This window comes from Notamacropus eugenii, chromosome 5 (assembly GCF_028372415.1).
Source record: "Notamacropus eugenii isolate mMacEug1 chromosome 5, mMacEug1.pri_v2, whole genome shotgun sequence".
Classification (NCBI taxonomy): domain Eukaryota; kingdom Metazoa; phylum Chordata; class Mammalia; order Diprotodontia; family Macropodidae; genus Notamacropus; species Notamacropus eugenii.
Window position 1 is genome coordinate 188,780,023 of NC_092876.1, and position 21,160 is coordinate 188,801,182.

Sequence of the window (21,160 nt, forward strand, 5' to 3'; positions counted from 1 at the left end):
CTTTTGTAAGAGTACTAAGAAACTTAAGTACTTCAGTCGTTCCCTGTTGCCTCTAGGATAAAATACAAATTCCTCTGGCGGTTAAAGCCACACACAATCTGTCTCCAAGCTATTGTTTCATACTATTGGTACCTTATATACCCTTACATGCCCTACATTCTACCCAGACTGGCTTATTTTTTTGTTCTAGGTACTCACCATGCTATCTCCCACCTCATTGCCTTTGTACAGACTGTTTCCCATGCCTAATATGCCCTCCCTTCTTACCTGTACCTCTTGGAACCCCTTTTGTTGTTATTCAGTCATTTCAATTGTGTCTAACTCTTCATGAGTCCATCTAAGGTTTTCTGGCAAAGATACTGGAGTGGTTTGCCATTTCTTCCTCCAGTTCATTTCACAGATGAGGAACTGAGGCAAATAGGGTTAAGTGACTTGCCCAAGGTCCCACAGCTAGTAAGTGTCTGAGGTTGAATTTGAACTCAGAGCTTTCTGACTCTAGGCCTGGCACTCTATCCACTGCACCACCTAGCCACCTCTCTTGACGCCCCCCCACCTCCCTTCAAAGATCAGCTCAAGTGTTGCCTTCTACAAGAGGAATTTCCTGTTTGTCCTCCTCCTCCCACCCTGTGCCCCCTTCAAGTTGTAATTCCCATAACTACACTATTTTGTGTATATTTTTAATTTGCTTATCTGCATACATGTTGCACATTGTAGAATATAAAGTCCTTGAAGGTAGGGACTGTTTAGTTTTAGTCTTTGTATCTAGCACCTAGCTCATATGTGGCACATAGTAGCACTTAAAAATACTAGTTGAAATGATTTAAATGCAGGTCTCTGTGTTTTTTTTCATCTTCCCAATTAATTAAGATTATTATTGCAAGTATTCTTCTTTTAGATATATTATAGGTTCAATAGGCTTTTGTGGGCTGGCCTGGGAACCTAATCACCATTTACAACACTGTTTCTATGGAAAAACACATTCTGAGTTTCAATTGGTTAGGGACTGCCTAGTTACAAATAACAGAAAATACACAGTAGAAGAAGCATCAGAAAGGGAAACTTCCTTCTGTCCCTTCATTTTTCCATTCTTTGATTCCATCCTCACTCCTTCCTAAGGAAAATGTGGTAGGAAAAGCATTGCTGAAATTAAAGTGGGAAGGGCCTGGGTTCAGATCTAACACCTGCTATTTAATTACGTGGGTGACTTTGAGCAAGTCAACTTACTTCCATTGGCCTTCAATTTCCTTATCTGAAAAAAGAGCAGATTGGACTGCGCAATCCTTACAGGTCCCATAAGGTGTAAGTTCTGTATTCCTCAGTCTAGTTTCCTTAACCATACTAGTTCCTTTGTTGTCCTAACTCTTCTGTCCAAGGTTATCTCTTTCCTAGAAGTGCAGACCCAAATCCCTGACCCACCTTTAAGTAAATGGATGACTCAGTTCCTTCCAGAACCTTGAGAGAACCTACAGAGAGGCTTCTTAGGCATAGATTTCACCAAGCCCCTAGAAAAATCTTCATCTCCTTTTCAGTCACTGCTGTAGTCTGCCCAGAAGGGACTAGAATCTCCCATGGTTCTAGCTGTCCATCTCACAAGATATGTTTGGTAGCCATCCTAAATTTTAGGCTTCAATGTAGAACTTTTTATGTGGGGCCATTCCCTCGATTACTGGATTTAGAAATGTAGGTATGAGGTTTTTTGGGGGTGGGGTGGGGATGGGATGGGGGCAGAGGCAGATATTTTCTCCCTCAGCTGCTTCCTGAGCTATGCCCCTGTATTCATTTTCCCCAATTCCCAGCCCAGCTTTGTTCTCTTGCTCTTTCAACCCAGCATGCACTGCCAGAACTGCTTGTTACCTTGCTGCTGGACTGGTTTGTGCCTTGGTCCTAAAATCTGGTGTCACCTGGGGATTGTAGTTGAGCCACCTAAAGAACTTCCTCTAATCAGCAACCACTCAAAGCCTCAGTAGGAGCCACTGGACTACTGACAGATCCTCAAGGAGCAGTAACCACAGTTAGTGGACACCCTTGCTTGTTTCTGGCTTTGAACCCCTTACATGCAAAAGTACACCTATAGATATATTTTTTTTAACCTCCTCAGCCAGCTGAGAAAACTGACAGGATATGTGAAAGGAACATAAAATGGCTAGCATTTTCCTTTCAAAGTAGTATTAAGAAATGGATTGGTTTAGCAGTACATAGAACTGTTTCCTTTCACCCTTTCCAGAAAGGGTTATTTTTTTTTTTGTCCTTAATCAATTCCTCCCTTTTTTAATCTATTTTGTCAGTCTTCCATAATCTCTCCACTGCATATTTCCCCTTTCTGGTAAAGAAGGGCTGGTAGTTTAATGGAGCATTCCAAAACCAGACTTGTCAAGGTCATGCAGAAACACTGCTCTCTCTGGTGCATAATGCGAGTCCTTTCCTGTACCCTAGAATTGTTTTTTCCCCTTTTTGCCTTTTTAGCTGCCATGTTGCATTGTAAATTCTTACATAATTTGCTGTACACTTTCAGCCCTGGGCTCCTTTCTGCGTTGCTGCTCACAGAGTGCTCTTTCGGAACAGCTGTGTTTCACATAATCTTTTCTTTGTAATAAACTGCATTTTAAAAAAACACACTGATTTCTGGTTTGTTGTTTCCTACCCCTGTGTCTGTTATTCTTTAATCTCCTTTGGAGTCACCTCTTGGTCCTTTGTTTTATCCTGAGGACTTTCCTATTTAGCATCATCTGCAAGTCTCAGGGAGCATTTTCAGTATAGAAATGCTGATCCTCGTGATGGATGTGCACACTCTGGGGCCAAATGAAATGACAGATTTTTGCTTTTGCCATCTAGGGCAGTGCTCAAATTTGTCCCTCAAATTAAATGAAGCAGATGAAATTATTCCTTCAAATCATGATGTGGCATTTTGTAGTTTAGGATGGTTTTCAGATTTTAACAGAAAATCAAAGCTGTTCTGTTGGAATTTGTTTTGTTTGCTTTGTTCTTAAATAAATCTAATTATTCCTTTATCCACTTAGTATTTAAAAATTCCTTTTAATTTGTTAGGGGTTTAATTTTCTCTGTGCATAATATGGGAGATTGGAATAGGCAAGTGACTTCATATTGCAATTTATGTTGCTCTACTGCACCCAAATGGCAAATGTCTACCCCCTTCCCCATCTGTTATAGGGTCTAGAGTTCCCATTCCTTTGAGTTAAGACATTGTGTCTCCTGAAGACACAATTTAGAATGGAAATATGTCCCCTAAGAGGGTTAACACATTAAGCCATTATCACCAATTATCACATTAATTAGACAGCTGTGACCTAACATAGAACACTGGGAGAATCTGGCACAGGACAGGTAACTTGTTATGGAGAAGAGAAGGAAGTTAAAAGGACTGTACACTTTAGGCCTAGGGAAGGCTAGTTAAAAGGCTTCAGCCACTGGTGGTACATGAGGTTGCTGGGAACTAGGAATGAGACATGGGGAATGCTAGCTCCTATTGCTTCTACTTTGAAAATATCTTTCCCTTCTGTCTTCTCTGCTTCCACGGCAACTACTCTAATTCAGGCCCTCATCTCTCCTTACCTTGACTATTATAGCGTTTCCTGACTAATTTTCCTGTCTCCACTCTATTCCCTCCCTATTTCATCTTTGCCCAAGTAAACTTTCTAATGTAACACTCTGATTATGTCATTGGTCAACACAAAAACCTTTAGTGACTCTCTATAACTTATCAAATAAAGCAAGAAGTCTGGTTCCTGCCATTTAAAGCCCTCCACAGTGGGACTCCAAATCACCTTCCCAGTCTAATCTCTTGCAATTATTCCCTTTAACATACTCTATATTCCAGCCTGGTTAGATGACTATCTCCTCTTTTCATGTTGCCTTCTTCCATTATCAAGCCTTCTCCCATGTCTGAAAGGGACCCTTTGTTGTCCCCACCCCCCATACCTCCATCTGTTGAAGTTTCCCCTCTTACTTCATAGACTCCACTCAGGTGCTACCTCTTCTTTGAAGCCTTTCCTCATGTTACATTTGACCTCTGCTACACCTGTCTAACTTGATAGGAGTTACCTCTCTCTCCACACTTAGAGGTCTCATAATTCATTTCATGGCACTCTACCCATCACATTCTCCATTGTATCAACTACTTATGTACATGTATTGATTATACCTAGATGGTAAGATTCTTGGGAGCAGAATTTGTGCTATATTTATCTTCCCATAACAAGTATTAGGCTTGTACAGAGTAGTTGTTTAATAGAAATTTGTTGAATTTAATTGAGTTTAGGTGGGAGAAGCCAAAGGAAAACTCTAACTACTTAACTGCATCACCTGAAGTCGGTGCTGAGGAATGGTACTTGATTTGGGTGTTAATGATCATGGAAAATCAGAAAGGACTAGGGAGATGCCAGACAAGGTGGATTAGAAATTGCTAAGTTATTTCTTCTTAGGGCTGCATTTTCTCCCTTTTACATTTGTTATATATGTATATATGTGTGTGTGTGTGTGTGTGTGTGTGTGTGTGTGTATAGGTATATATACATATATGGCTTTTTTGCCTCTACCTTTTATCAATTTCTTATCATCTCATTTTTAGCATTTTTAGGTTGTTTTCTTAATTGAGTTCTTAAAATAGCTCAGTATGTCAGGTTCCCTAGTCAGCTTGTCACTTTATCAGTCACTTTATCAGTCAGCAGTGCTCTTGAGCCTTTACTTTAGTTAACAATATGTAGTGGAACCCTGAAAAGGAAATACCTACTATGTAGAATTGTAGCATTTTGGAATAGGAAGCGATCTTGCTTACAGATCACATCTTATGTAAACATAGAATATCAAATCTGGGAAGAACATTCAGTTAATAAGCCTTTATTAAGAGCCTACTATATGCCAGGCATTGTGCTAAGTGCAAGGGATACAAAGAAAGGGGGAAAAAATCTAGTTCCTATCTTTAGTAAGCTCACAATTTAATGGGTGAGGTAATATAGAAACAACCATATACATACAAGATATATACAATAAAAATGGGAGGTAATCTTAAAGGTAAGGTACTAGCAGAGGGCAAGGGGAGAAGAAGGAATGACTGGTAAAAACCTCTTGCAGAAAGTGGGATTTGATTCAGTTTTAAAGGAAGCCAGATAAGCCAAGGTAGAAGGTGAGAAGGGAGGGTATTTCAGGCATAGAGGGTAGCCAGTGAAAAGACATTTTAGAGTGAGGAAACAGAAGCCCGGAGGTTGAATGTCTGTCTCTCTCACAGTCACACAGTGAGTGATAGAACTAGGATTTAAATCCAGGTCTCCTCACTTCAAATTCAGTATTCTTTCTATCACACCCCAGTAGTTCCAACCTTTGGTTTTACAGATGAGATCTAGATCCTCTAAAACCGGGATAATGGAAGTGACTTGCTCAAGACCATGTAGCAGATACAATTCTCTGTCTCTCAGTGTCTCTGTCTCTATCTGTTTGCCTGTCTCACTCACTCACCCTGCAGTTCATTGAGCTATTATTGTGGGAGCACTTAGAAAATAAAGGTGTCATCCTCTTTCCTTTCTCTCTTTTGTCCTTTATCAAAGCCTTTTCATTCTTGTTTCTGTTGCTTAGAACATAAATTAAGCTGGTGTTTTTGTTGTATTTATTGCTTTTTTGTAGGAGTCAACTGATATTGTTTTTATGACCATTCCCCATATTTGTTGCAATTTCTTTTTCACCCTCTCCTGGTTAGCATGCCTTTTAAAGAGCATTTAGGATGGGATATCATCCCCTCCCCCCAACATCTGTAAATTTATAGGATTCATGAACTCAAAGCAATGAGAGATCTTTGAAGTTATCTGGTCAACTACTCATCCTTGCCATTTTATAGATAAGAAAACTGAGGCTTAGCATGATTCAATGACTTGTAAAGGTCACAGAATCAGTAAGTGGCAGAGCGCTGCAGGATTCAATACCAGATCCTTTGAACACAAATCCAGCACTCTTCACTCTTTTCCACTGTATCCAGAATGAGAATTCAATAGACATTAATTACAACTGTGTATGCAAGGACCTTGAAAGATTTAGAAACAGAAAATTACCATTGAAGATGTTTTTAGCTAGTTTCTTCAGTTTGACTTTAGACTTTGACTTTATTGACCTTTCAGATTAACAAATGACTTCCAAAATGAAATAGTTGGCTGGTGGTGTGTGTATCCTTTGAATTAATTCTTTATAGAGTAGAATTAAAGTAGCTCAGGCTTGTATGATTTGGTATTTAAATGTTTGCTGCATATTTCTAACCATTTGTTAAAATGCTGTGCTTGCCAGGACCACAGAGTCAAACAAAAATGGAGGTCAGAATGTGTAAATGGTTGCTATTATTGGCTGATATGTGGAGATCTCATTAAATGACCACCTGAAGAGCCCACGTCAAACTTTTAAAAGCTGAATACCACTCACATTAAATGTCACTGCAATTGAAAAGTGGAGCCTCAACTGAAATGAATTTTAGTCTTTATGAAAAGCATGGCATTGTTACCTTTGACGGCAAAACTTCTTGAAGCAGTTTATACTTCACAGAAAGTGGTTGTGTCACAGTCTTTTTCTCACTCATATCACATTCTTCGAAATCATATTAGAAACTTAGTGGTTGGAAGTTGGAACCCAAATTTCCTTTTGTGTGTTCTTCCTTTTGCAAAGGAATTTTATGTTAAGATTTCAGTGCAGGAGATCCTTATATTATGAAGATATGTTTGGGGACAGTTTCTTGCTAATGCCTTTAATAAATGATAAGAATTAACCAGCTTGCATTCGGGAGCTCCTACATGGTGAGTGATGCCATTGTAACCTCATATTGAAGTAAATGTCAAATGTACCTGGAGTAGCCAAAGCATCTAACCCTTGGGCTAAAAGTAAAATGAAATTTAAGGAACCATTGGCACCATGCTACTGGGAACTATGTGGTACTAAACCTGATGGAAGGCAGTTTATCAAAGTTAAGATTCTCTTGGTGCCAATATAATGGCTCTTTTAGTAGATGGGAATACCTTTGTACTTTACACAGACCATTTGGAAAAACAAGTGAACTTGTTTAGCTCTTTTTGTAACTTTTCTAATAGGTATTTCTGTGACTTGGAGAAATGGTAATCCATGTGACGATGGCTTTTATTTCATGTGGAGACATTCAAGTCATATGTCAGTGACAATTCCCAAAGAAATATTGGTTAGTGTAATAAATAGTGTATGTGATTTTAATCAGCATGCAAAGTTATATGGATGAATTTGAAAAGCTTTTCTTGCAAGGGTTGTGTGGAAAAATGAAATGCCCATAGACTGCACAAATACTAACTGTTCCTTAGCTTGAATGTGAGGACTCTTAAGTGTGAATCTTACTGTGTGCTAGAGGCAAAACATTTTTTGTGGGATGTATTTCATATAAATATAGTGAAAGGTAATAGGAAAATGTGATTTGGTATTCAAATGTTCATTTTATACTGTTTAAAGGAATACATAGTACTAGAAGCCAGTTGGTACTATTGCATGTTTAGCAGATTGCTCTTGATGTTGTCTGAGCCCATTGTTTAACGTGTGTGTGTGTGTGTGTGGGGCAGTGGGGGGGCTCATCGAAGATTTTTTTATTTCCCCTAAGGTGAATCATTACATAACCCTATGCTTTAGGTTGGCCATGTTGACCTGATCTAAGTGTTTTGGTTGCTGTCTTAGTTCAAGTGATCAGTATTTAATAGAAAAGCTGACAAGGTCACTGTTCTGTAGTTTTTAGTCTTTTGAAGAAAATCCAGCTTTTTGGAGGGGCGTTTGATTTCAAGTAGATCTTGAAGTAGACTGAGAAATGGCTCTCCTCTGCCGATTTCCTGTGTTTTGTTTCCTTCTCTTCTCATCTGCTTCCCTCATTCAGGATGTCTCCCTGGAGAGGGGAGTTAAAAGACTGGGCTTCTTATTAAAGGTCCTTTAGTCATTATATTTAATCATCCCCATCCTTACAACAACTCCCATTAAGACTTTACTGCTTTATTATTAATGAGAGAGAAAGAGAGAGAAAGAGAAAAAGAGAGAGAGAGAGAGAGGATATGAAAATATAAGAAAGAATAAGAACTTATCCGTAAGAGATGCTGTGGTGAAGAGAGTTTTAAATGCCATGACTCTAATGAATAGTAGATATAAAAATGAGTGATTACATCAGAGTCATTAACTTATAAAATGTGCAAGGACTCCACAATTAAGTCTGTTACTGAGTAGTCACTCTTAGTATTTAAAAGTATGATTTATGTAAGCTAGCTATCACTGGAATACTCTAAAGGATCTGTGTTCTTAGTTATGTGGGTGTTTCCTCCAAGGGTGTTGATTGCAACTCATCCTTGCTGCCTTTTCTTTATGACTCTTCTTCATGTTTGCCATAGGGAATCCAAACAATGTGTTGAGGGTTTTCCCTCAAGTTCTCTTTATATTACCTGTTTACAGATGGAACATTGGTTGATTATTTTTCACTTCCTTTTTGACTAGGTTTCTTTTTTTTTTTGTCACACATTTCTTTGTTGACACAAAGAAATAAAGGCAGTCAGCTGTACAGTTGGTCAGCTAAACATTGTCAGATCCACAACATACATATATTAATGTAGAAATCCCATTTGAAAATGTCAGTGTAGAACTACAATTTATACTTTTCAGAGAACTACCGTTTTCTGAGAGAAAAAATTCCAATTAGCTCCATTTTCCATTTTTTATAGCTATAGATACAAATTGGGCATAGTAATGTCCACATGGACCCTATACTTTCTAATTTCCATACTTTTCAAACTAATCTCCCCAATGGTATGTGCTATTAGATAACATTCCTCGATATGCATTGGGATGTACTGTGATTTTTCCTGTCATTAACTCATACTGAGTTTTAATGAGCCTGGTACAAGTTTCGCAGTTTAAATTTCAATTTTCTCCACTGCTCAGGACTGGATGACACAGAATAAAATGGGGTTTCCATAGTAGCTAACATTCACCAGATTGTGTTCCAAAGCATGGGCTTCGCTAGACTTTTGAATCAAGTCCACATTCTCCACCCAGGCCCGGTGATATAATCCAACAGTTCAAAGATAGGTATGCTATAAACAGCCACAGTTAAATAATCTAAAAAAGCAGTTAAAATGTGGAAATACAGTAAAACAAGAATTGATCACTTTATAGTGGAATACTCTATAAACTGTCTGCATTGGAAACATGTGGGTGAGTAAGAAAACATCTGAGTTGCATAATTCTAAAGTGTATAGTTATGGGCAAGCAGATACTTTTTGTATTCCACCCCCCCCCCCATCACTGCTCATGTGTCAAAGCATAGATCAAGATTTCTCTTAAAGTTCCACTGATATAACTTTTTTAAAAAAATTATGATTTGTAAGAATTACCCGGGAGTGTAAATAAGAATATAGAACAATTAATGAAATGTACAAAAATGGGATAAAGTGGTGAATGAGGCTGATTTCCAGAAGTTTTCCCAAGTCATCTGTAACACTAATGCCTATGTATACAGTGAAATCTTCTAGTTTGTGACATCAATACTTCTAAACAAGAAGAATGACTAAAAACCCATCTATTCTGCTATATAAGAGCTGAAATGGGTAGTGCTCTTTTCTTTCCACATTTTGTGGGTTGTGCAAGTTTAGCAGGGGGTGGGAGTTGTGGGGGAATGAGAAGGGAAAAGGAGGAAGAGTAGGAGTTATAAATGCCATAAAACTGCAATGCATTGGTGACTTTGGTCATGTTTTGGTCTCTGGAAAACTTCATTCACTAAATGAAACATTCAAACTCTGAAGACCTAGGTTTGAATCTGGCTCTCTTCTACTGTGTGACCTTGGGAAAGTCACTTTTCCTTTTTCAGTTTTCTCATCTATTAACATGAAGTGGTTGTTCTGAATGGCTAAGTGGTCAAGTAGATAGAAGACTGGGCCTAGAGACAGCAAGCACTGAGCTCAAATCAGGCCTCAGACACTTATTTACTGTGAGATCGTGGACAAGTCATTTTACCTCTGTCTGCCTTAATTTCTTCAGCTGTAAAATGGGGATCATCATAGCACCTACCTCCCAGGGTTGTTGTAGGGATCAAATGTGTTAATATTTGTAAAGCATTTAGCACACTAAATGACTTATAGTAGGCTCTTATAAATCTTTCCTTCTTCCTTCCTCTCCTTCTGACTTATAGTAGGCTCTTATAAATCTTTCCTTCTTCCTTCCTCTCCTTCTTTCCTTCCTTCCTCCCTCCTTCCCTACCTCTTTTCTCCCTCCTTTTCTCTCTTCCTTCCTTCTTTCCTTCTTTCCTTCCTTCCTTCCTTCCTTCCTTCCTTCCTTCCTTCCTTCCTTCCTTCCTTCCTTCCTTCCTTCCTTCCTTCCTTCCTTCCTTCCTTCCTTCCTTCCTTCCTTCCTTCCTTCCTTCTTTCCCTTCCTTCTTTCTCTCCTTTTCTCTTTCCTTCTTTCTGTTCCTCCCTCTCTCCTTCTGAGGTAGGCCCCTTCAATCTCTGTATCTCTCATCCTATAGTATCTGGGATCTCAGTGCAGCTGACATAGACTTTACATTTGTATGGGAGAATTGAACTTCGCATGATTATGACAAATGCTCACATTGGATAATCCATTTTTCTGGGTTCCCTAGAAAGCTATTTTATGTGTGTGTAAACTATGCTGTAATAGCCTACTAGGGGAAATAGAGCAATGTTTACTGAGCAGTGAAAATGCCACTTTAGTTTTTTTACTTATTCAATCTTCCCCCCTTTATGTTTAGGAAGGAAGTTTTCACATTCTGACAGAAAAGGGAAATGAGAATCTTTACCAAAATAAGCACTACTAGAGCTCGTTATGACATTTCCTCTAGTACCATTTCTACTCCTTGTCTTTTGTCATTGATTCCTGTCTTTGCCCCAAAAGATTTGCATTTTTCACATTTTGAGGGGGAGAGGAGATAGTAGGGGAAGCAGGGGTTTTGGAATTTACCCTTGAGATTCCTATGGTATATTCTGTTATAGCATATAGTTCTATTTCAGGAAGGTCCAAGTTATTTCCTGCTGTCTCATTTTTTTTTTTAACCTTCAATATAAGCTAGTGGATCTTTTCTTTGGGAGAGAAGATTAAGAACAGTCACAGTGCTTTCTGAAAAGTAACAAAAACAACAAACAAACAAACACAAAATCCAGGGATCCAAGTTGTAACAGTGTGGTTGTCTGTAATCCCTCTGCTGGGGAGGTTTTGTTTTGATAATTATATGAAAGTTATAGATAAAATAGAAACAAATGTTTGTTTATACTTGAATTAAGTGAGCTTATTTTCAGTTTAGGAAGACCACCTTGGAATGTGTATTTACATATGTATATGTGCATATATATTATATTTGCAAATATATACATACATGCACATATTTGTGTGTATACACACATGCACACACATATATACCGCAATAGATCCAGTCCATGGCTATGGATAAATTTCAGGGGACCCACAAACTTGGATGGGGAAAAAAATTACATCTTTGTTTTCACTAACCTCTAACTCAAATCTAGCGTTTCCTACAATTATGAATTAACACCCCCTCCTCCCCCAATCAAACTATGATTCTGAGAAGGGACCCACTGATTTCACCAGATTGCCATAGGCGTCCATAACACAAACAAGGTTAAGAACCCCTGGCCTAGATGACTATGGGATACTCTTTAGCTTAAGGAATCTATGATATATGATATATGATATATATATATATGTATTGTGTATATAACATTCTCAAATCAAAAGACTCTGGGAAATATATGAACTATAGAGAAAATGTTGAATAGTGAGTAGATCCAAGAAATAAGAAAATATGACATTTTAGGAATAGTTCTATTTTTAATAGGATGGATTCTGCAGTGCTTGTCAGGTGATTTGATTTCCCACAGAGAAAAGGCAAACTTCATTTGGATTAGTTTCATGTCCCCTGTGGAACTGCAGACTCAGTGTATAATACCACTCAGTGTCTGTTTTTGTAATTAAAGAATACAGCATAGCTTTTAGTTTAAGTTTTAAAAATTTATTTAATTACAATAAATCCAAACTAGTGATTTTTAGCCAGGAATAATCTTTAATGTGAGGAAAATATTCATTACACAGATGGAGGTATAGCCTAAAGATAGCTACTAATATGTTTAACACACTATTTTTGTTCTGACAGTTTTAATACAAATGAAAGAGAAAACACATTCGGTCTACTTTTTTGCCACCCCAGGAGGAGAGTGGGCTGTTGTATATCCACAGAGGGATGCCCTCTCTGGGTTCATCTGGGTGTGTTGGTGAGGAAATTATCTGCCCCTTGTGCAGAGGCAGATGACGTGAAAACTATTCCCAAGTGCACGCCCAGCTGTATACTTTCCATAGTGGGATTAACTAGAATGGGACCCTCAGTGTACGACCTGTGTACTCTATCTGTATTCTGCTGAGAGTTGAGGGGAAGATTAAACTAAAAATTTCCAAATACATCCAATGGGAAAGTAAAATTTTAACCAATATTTCTGAAGTAGACATTTGTATAATTGGCTAGGCATTTTTATAATGTGTGTGTGTGGTTTGTTTTTCCATATTGACTGCCATAATATAGTTGGGTCTAGTCTACATGAGAAGAGAAAAGAGGGAAAATGTAGATAATTATTCAAATAATTCATATTTTTAGCCTGCAACTGAGTAAAATTAATTTGTCATTATCTGTTATTTAGTAGAAGCTATTGATCTATTGTGGGTAATTCCTTGGTTCCCAATTCTGGTTTCATTTTGCTTATGTAGTCACAACCTAACCTCAGGGTTACCCAGCCTTTTCTTCTTATCTGATACTTGATCACTCCTTTCTTCATGATTTTTCCATACCTTTGGCAAAATTTCTTCTATTTAGTGAGATTAAAACAATTCTAACCTATTGAGTTCTTGATTATTTGGAAAGATAGCTTTTGAGAATACTTACTCCCCATGGTACATTGAGTTTCTTTTGCATAATCAAAGAGCTAAGGCAGATAAAGTATACTTGTGTGAACATATAACAAGACTGAACTCTACCACTAGGAATCTTTCAGTTCGACTAAAGACAGAGATTTAATTGAAACAAACCACACCAACAATGGACAAGGACTGGCTGGGCCAACACTTGAAGACACTAGTTCAGCTTTGTTGCAAATATACAAACTAGAAACCACATAGCTAAAATGGCTAAAACTTTGTTACTTTACTATACTTTGAAAACTCATGAAGAAATCAACATGGGTAATGACACATAGATCTTTGGGTGAAGGTGCTGGTAAAAAGACAAGTAGCTTAATCATCAGCATAGATACAAGCTAAGAAGTGATTTGAGAATTGATGAAAGCAGTAATTCCACAAAGTTGCACTCCGAGGGTATTTCTTTGGGTGTGTGCAGGAGCTTGGAGGGGTAATCCCTTTGAAATTTTTTTCTTGGGCTCCTGAAATTTAAACCATGTCTTTGAGCATGACATAATAGAACGATCATTGAATTTGCAATCAGAAGAAAAAGCATTTGTTAAGTACTTACTATATGCAAAGTACTGTGTTAATAAGCATTGGGGTTACAAATAGAAAAGCAAAATAGTCCGTGCTCTCAAGGAACTCACATTCTAATAGAAGACAACACATACAGGAAGTTTCAGCTGCAAATAAGGTAGAAAGACACAGTGATGGATGGAACAGAGTGGCAAAGGAGATGGTAACGATTTTTTTAGTGTCATTTATACTGATAAGACCCTATCTGTTTGTGAGTTTGAACCGTTTGATGTGCCTAGGATTTCACAGTGAGAACTTTCTCTTCCCAGTCCTTAGTAACTGTAACTACTGAGAACATGGAGGCTATAAAATCTGCAGAAGTTGCTAGGTCAAATCTCCACAAGGGTTTTTCCTCTTGATGATAGCTTTGGGAAATGGGCTGGAAGCAAGATCAGTGGTTTGGTGTCTGGGGGAAACTATTACTAGGGTTTACTGGTGGCCGTTGGTTGATGATTGGTGTTAGTGGTGGTGGGAATGTTGGAGGCTCTTTCTCCTCTAAGGTTGCATCTCTAAATGATAGCTTAAGGGGGCTGGGCTAGAAGTAGAGCTGATGGTCTGGGGGATATTGTTATTCTAGGGCTCTTGGGTATAGGACTCTGGCATGTAAGGGGAAGTATTAACTGAGGTCATATTGGTGGTTTTATTCTCTTGGCACTAGCAACTTCTCTCCTCCCCTCCCTTAGGAAGCTCACCTGCTTCAGTTAAGCTGGGTAGCTGGTCCATTGTTGACAATCTTCCACTGAGTGTATATAATGAATGACCAGAATTTAGTACTGCATATAATTTATCCACTAAGTTCTGGGACAGAATTGTGGAAATGGAAGAAATCAACATCCAATCTTTTTTTGTGTTGTTGTTACCTGTTGGGTTATACCTAGGTATACTGTTTTATTATTTCTTTATTTGTGAAGCTACAAATAGGTAGTACAGCTCACTTTTAGTGCATTTGGTACATTTTCCTCAAAACATCCAATATAGTTCTACTTACTCAGTATGTCTCCACATTAATAATTGTGAAGGAAACAACACCCCCAGTCCTAAGGCTCTGTTTTTCTAGGGTTCAGCAATAAAAAGGGATACAGTGATACTTTGGGTATCCTCATATAAAGGCAGATAGGTAACCTAGTGGATAGAGTTCTAGATGGAGTCAGGAAAACCTGAGTTGATAACCTGTCATGTACTGCTTGTATAACCTTAGGCAAGTTACTTAACTGCTTAGTGGCTCAGTTCCCTCATCTATAAAATGAGGAAGATGGACTTAGTGGTTCTACAGACCCTTCCTGCACCAGGTCTATGATCCTATAAACCCTATTTAGATCTGCTATTGTTGCAGTTCATGCTGTGTTGTTGGCTGCATGAACTTCAGGAGAGGGGTGGACCATTTGCTGGTGATTCTGCAGTAGATGTTTGATGTTATGGAATACTGCAGCTATATGCACTTTAGAGATCCTGTAGCTACACGCTCTTCCTCTCTTGGCCATTCCTTCTATGCATATTGGGAAGCTATACATTTATCAGCTGGATTTTTCATGCTGGTCACCCTTAAGGAAGAAGGAGATGAACTTTTTTCCCCCTCCTGGAATCCCTCAGGAGAATGAATGGAATTACCTGTGTAGGAGGATCAAAAATGCTTGGCACCAAGGCTGGTGTTGCTTCTCTGCATGAAAATCAGTGTTACTGATGTACAAGAAGTACTTTACAGAAAACATTTAAAAAATAAAGCATTTACCTGAACTTTTGACATTAGCTAGGTAATTTTCACTTTCCCAGCCTGTATAGTCACCCTTTTAATTGTCTGCAGAAAAAAGGAGAAAGCTTTGTTAATCGTTCTCCATTCTCTCATCATCCTCTGCACTTCATGACTCACTCAAGTGATTGGCATGTGGGTTAAATTGATTTGGAAGCTGAAAAATTACTGTTCTTGGAAGACTGTCCACAGTTTAAACAGAAAACAAAACAAACTTCTAAGGCTATTTTAATTTTTTTTGTAAGTAAGCCATTAAAATAGGAAATAAGAATGGGACTGAATTTTATGGTTGAGAAATTTGCAAAAATAGTTATTTTTAAATGCATCTGTTTATCAAGATCATACCACACTGTAGGATCATTTTAAATGTCACTGAAAGTTGCTTATTTTTAGTAAGATATTTTATTTCTGTTTTGTCTTCACAGGAAAAATTAACTCAAGAGTGTGTATTCAGAGAGCAGTTTGAAGAAAATTGGTATAATACGTACTCATCGAATCTATACAAACACGTGGACACTGGAAGACGATATTACGTTGCATTAAATAAAGATGGGACTCCACGAGAAGGGACTAGGACTAAACGGCATCAAAAATTTACACATTTTTTACCTAGACCAGTGGACCCTGAGAAAGTACCTGAACTATATAAGGATATTTTAAGCCAAAGTTGACAAAGACAATTCCTTCACTTGAGCCCTTAAAAAGTAACCACTATAAAGGTTTCATGCGGTGGGTTCTTATTGATTAGCTGTGTCATCATATCAGCTCCACTGTTGCCAAACTTTGTCGCATGCATAATGTATGATGGAGGCTTGGATGGAACATGCTGATTTTGTTCTGCACTTAAAGGTTTGTCCTCCTGGAGGAGAGCCTATGCCCAATCGCTTGATTTATTATGAAAGAGAGAGTGAGTGAGTGAGTGAGAGAGAGAGAGAGAGAGAGAGAGAGAGAGAGAGAGAGAGAGAGAGAGAGAGAATGAACGAATGCATGAGTGAATGGGTGTGAGAGGGGGAGATGGAAGCTAGAAGTGAAAGCAAAGAGGAAAAAGGCCTGATGCATGCTGGGAAATAGACACGCTTTTAAATTTTTGATCAGTTGTATTTCATCATATATCAGCATAGCTGCCATACTTCGACTCATCAGGATTTCTGGCTGGTGGCCTGCTCAAGGGTACGCTGCATTGACAAAGGCATGGAGGGTGCAGTCTTACTTAAAAAAAAAAAAAGACTTTTCAGTTTAAATGCTTGCTGGTATCATCCCAGTGAGCTTAAAGCAAAGACCTCTTAGTAAAAAAAATAAAAAGTTAAATTTATTTATAGAAATTCCAAAGGCAACATTTTATTTATTTTATATATTTATTTATTATATAGAGTTTATTTTTAATGAAATATGTACAGGCCAGATAGGCATTTTGGAAGCTTTAGGCTACGTAAGCATTAAATGGCAAAGTCCGCTACGAACCTGTGGTAAATTCATGCAGTAACTCTAAAGGTGCATGAATACAAGAAATTCTCGTGACCCTAATGTACTGAAAGGTGACAATCTCTTTTGTGCCCGTATTATTGTACAAGTATGCACACCACTCATGACCCTGAGTGTTCACTCTTCAGACTGCTTGTTTCATAGCTTACCCCCCAGAGGATTAAAGATCAAACTGGGTCTCAATCTCTTATTCTGTGTCTGTAATATTTCCTCTCTGATTAAGTGGCTTATTTCATCATTGTAACTTCACAGTTGTGGAAAAGTATAAGGGTTGGTATATATTCTACTTGTTTAAACCTATTGCAAATTATACCAAAGCTAAACAATAAATATGCTTTTTATTTTTAGCAGATTTCCAGAACGGTAGAACTAACATCACCATTGTACTAATTTAAGGTTCTCAAAAAAAAAAAGGAAAAAAAAGAAAGAAAAAAGCTTACATAGCACAGAATTATTTTCAAGAGGCAACAATCAGGTTAATAGGATGACTCTTGTAAACACTTTTTATTTGTTCACTTGGCTATCTACTATGAAACGATAAAAGTTCCTTAGGGGTCATTGTAACATCTTCTATGGAGAACTGCTTTCAGTGTGAACTGTCATCATACATGATACTAGCACCCTTCTTAAAGTAAAATTTGCAAAATGAAACTAATAAATCTGTATCGATAATGACAATGAGGGGGAAAGCATTATACTTGTTGGCTGTGTTTTGTTTTTTAAAATGGTCTTCACAAGCGCTCAAGTTTTTTTTTTTAAGGGGGAGGTTACAATATATAATATCTTTTACAAGACTTTTTATAATATTTTATGCTGTCAAGCATAGGAATACATATTTCTTTAGTAGCAATAGTTTTGGAACTTGCCCTTGGGCAAGGGAGAATATTTCTTACTATATACTAAGGAAAATAGAGCCAAATTCTTAAAGCAATATTTAAGAAAAAAGGAATTTATAACAAATTCCCACACCACAGCTAGCCCTTTGTAGCCAGTTATGATGGGAAATTGAGAGCGACAGTTAAAAAAATGTTTGGAGATTTATATTCTTGAACTACTTTTAATTTAATATTCCCACTTTGTTTTGCTCTGATGCACGTTATGTAGGACAAAGGTATGGCACTGGCAAATTTAAAGCAGGTATGAAATATCAGTACATGTCTCAGTGTCCTGAGCTTGTATTCTGAGGTCCTTAAGTTGGAGTAGGTAGCAATGCCCTCCTCATGAGTTGCATTATGAAAAATTAAATCTAGTAATATGGTATTAAATAGGAATTTTTTTGGGAGGGAGTGGGCAGAAGTGATAATAATAAGTTGATTTAAGGTGGAGGTTAGAATTGCCTATTCCCTTGTTTTAGGATTAGTTATATGTCTAAATAGTAACTTGCATTTAAGTCCAACAAGTAAGATTCTTATTTATTTTTAAACCCTTCACTACTATTGAAATATGCACATATTCAGGCTTTAGTTTTCCATAAAATATTTGATTCTTTTGATGGAAAAGTATTAAGTATCTGCTCATGAGAGAACCAAATTTCTGAGATGTAGAAGATATGACCTTCAGCACTGAAGTTCATTTTACTCAATTGCTAAAAGCCTCCTTAAAGTAGCATTAGAAGTCAGGTAGCCAGCCTCAAAGAAAACAAAACCCAACCACAAAGAGATTCATGGAAAAGGCTAAGATGCCTATGAGTTAGTTCATACAAGAATGCTACTTTGATGTGTACTTTGGGAGTTCATTTTGTTCTGGTCTCTTTTTAAAGAGGAAGAAAAACAAGTAAAATGTTATGTGCTTTTGGCAAGTGATACAATAAATTGTAATGAATTATTCAATTCTCCATAATGGTGTGTAAATAAATAAGTGCTGACTTATGCGATTTATGTAAATAGGCGTTATTGGGAGGGGAGGGGTTTGCTGGCTCAGGGTTTTGGCATGGGCATTGTATTGCTGGGCTATGGAGTGTTTCATCTCTAGCTTGTTGATTCATACCCATCTCATGTCACTAGTGACCAAAGGTCTAATTGATGGCAGCTCTTAGCCTTTATGGAATGAGCTGTTCCCTTTTCCATAGACAGATGCTCATGCCACCAAATCATTATTGTGTTGGTGCCAACTTGCACCTTAGTCAAAGACTGAATGGGCATGGACTGACCCACCTATCCTTTCATCTCTCATGTGAGCCTTCCCAAGTGGTGTTGAAGGACATGAGCAGGTCAGAGTTATGTGGGTGCTCACCCTGCCTGGGCCTGTTTTATAGAGAAATTGACAGCTTTGTCACTCCATGACACCCCTTCTCATGAACACTAAACATCGACTTCATGTTATCTACCTGATAATCTGTAATTGTATGTAAATACATACACAGTTATGTAATTTGTGTAAATACATAATTACAGACTTTTGAAAAATGGTATTTTTTACTTGATGTCCATTTTAGAGCTGTTTCAGCTAATTGTGCCTACATGAACCATTGGAATTTGGAAAAAAAATGTTCTCCTTGCTCTTACAGCTGTTGTGTGTGTGTTGAGGGTATGGAGGAGGGGTTGGGAAGCAAACACATTAAGATATTTTTTCTTTTTTGTAAGTTTGAGGAGATAGCTTTCCAAGATGGTACTTGGAACCAAAAGAATTCTATGTGCACGTGTGTGTGTGTGTGTGTGTGTGTGTGTGTGTGTGAATGTGCAGGGTAAATAGAAAAAGGAGAAATTATAGTCAGTTTTCTGCATATTTTGACCTTGGTTATATGCTAAATTTAGATTGGCTACACCTGGTAATTTGCAAAATAGTCTAAATAAGCAAATCTCAGCGAGGGGGATATTGCAGGTGACAAGAAAATGCATATATTTGTTGTTTTCATGTGTTTTATATATATGTGTTATACATACATATACATAAAACACATGTTACATATATGTATTTTATACAACATATGTGTTTTATACATGTCTATCCAAAGAAATTTTCTCCTTTTTAAGTTCCTGTTTTGCTGTTGAATTGGGATTGATGGGATTGATTGGGAATTATGGGGACAAAGGTCTCCTGGCTGTTGCTCTGAACAGACATCCAACAGGGTAACCAGCAGCTGTAGTAGGAGCATCACCTACCCCCTGCCCCCACCAGCCTCTGAGGGCTTGGTAAGAGCAGTTGAAAAAATGTAAACATTGGTTAAGCAGGTTTCCTTTTCTTTCAGCTAGCTAAGTCATTCCTGCCTGTTCAAGTGTTCTTACTAAGTTTTAAATACGATATCTGGAGCAAGGTGGTGGTGATTATATATCCAGAAAATAAAAATCTGTGTTTTTTCAATTTCAATTTCAATTTTTTTTTGCCTATCCTCATATGTTAATATGTGTTTTGCTCCTGTCTCTAAAGAGGCACAAAGAGAGCATGTAGAGACCAGGTAGTGAGTGCCTGATCATGGGCCAGGGTTTGATATGAGCTTGAAAGTCACAGGGGAAGAGTAAAATGCTGGGAGCAAAAGTTTCATTGCTGTTTCAGTAGACAGTGGAAGCTCTCCAGCCTGAGATACGTACTTAGACATTCTCCCCTTCCCCAGAGAAGCTACGTTCACCATGATTTCATGATTTGTCCAAGTGAATTAAAACTAATAAAAAATGCTTGTAAGGGAGAGTTTAAGTTCAAATTTTCCATTTTTCTTTGAATACTGGAGTTAGCAACTCAGAGAAGGAGCTTTCCATTTTGCTTTTAATTTCATCACTTGAAAGTAGCTTCTCATTTATTTATTGGCATCTTTTTAAGCCCATCCCATTTGATTTTTTTGGTTTTGAAAGCTGCTGCTCTTGGGAGTGAGAATATGGAGATCCCTCTTTCTTTTCTTTTGTAGGAATGTAGAATTCCTTAACAATTCTTGGCAGTTGTATTTGTCTGGGCTCTGTCTCTCACTGCTCCCAACCAGAAGTTCCCTTAATACTACACAGTCCGACCTCTGGCACTGGTAGTTCTTGCCATCATTTCCATTGCCATGGGTGAACTTGGAGCCAGGAAAATCTGATGCCTGGTACCAAGGAGTTAAAAGTTGTGTAATGGGAATATCCAAAGTGTGGACAACGGGTTCTGCCCTCGCTGCTTGGGAAGAATGTGGAAAACATTGTTGACAGTATGCAAGGCCAGGCTTAGGAATCGGGAAATGGATTTTTCTAAAATACTCATAGATGCTTTTTCCTGTTTCCTGACCATATTGTGGGATATTGCAAAACAACCTAAGTTCAACCTGGCTCCTGTCTAGTGCTTCTACTGTGTACATGTGCCCTGGGTTTGTAAGTTACAGCTTTCTGAGCCCTCTCCTCAACTCTCTCTTAACCAGCAGGAGGTCCTTTTCAGTCGCTGAACTTACATAGATACTCGAGTTTATAGCTGTGCCAGTTTGGGGAGAGGCAATATTCAGAA

The 21,160-nt window shown here is 37.9% G+C and overlaps 1 protein-coding gene across 1 annotated transcript in view; it reads left to right on the forward strand.

Moving 5' to 3' along the window:
• FGF9 (fibroblast growth factor 9) overlaps positions 1–19,169 on the forward strand; it is a 42,260-nt gene extending 23,091 nt beyond the window's left edge. The window contains 1 exon segment of the mRNA XM_072611717.1: positions 15,703–19,169. Within this exon segment, the coding sequence (XP_072467818.1) occupies positions 15,703–15,948 (246 nt within the window). The 3' untranslated portion in view covers positions 15,949–19,169.
• Positions 19,170–21,160: the final 1,991 nt, after the last annotated feature.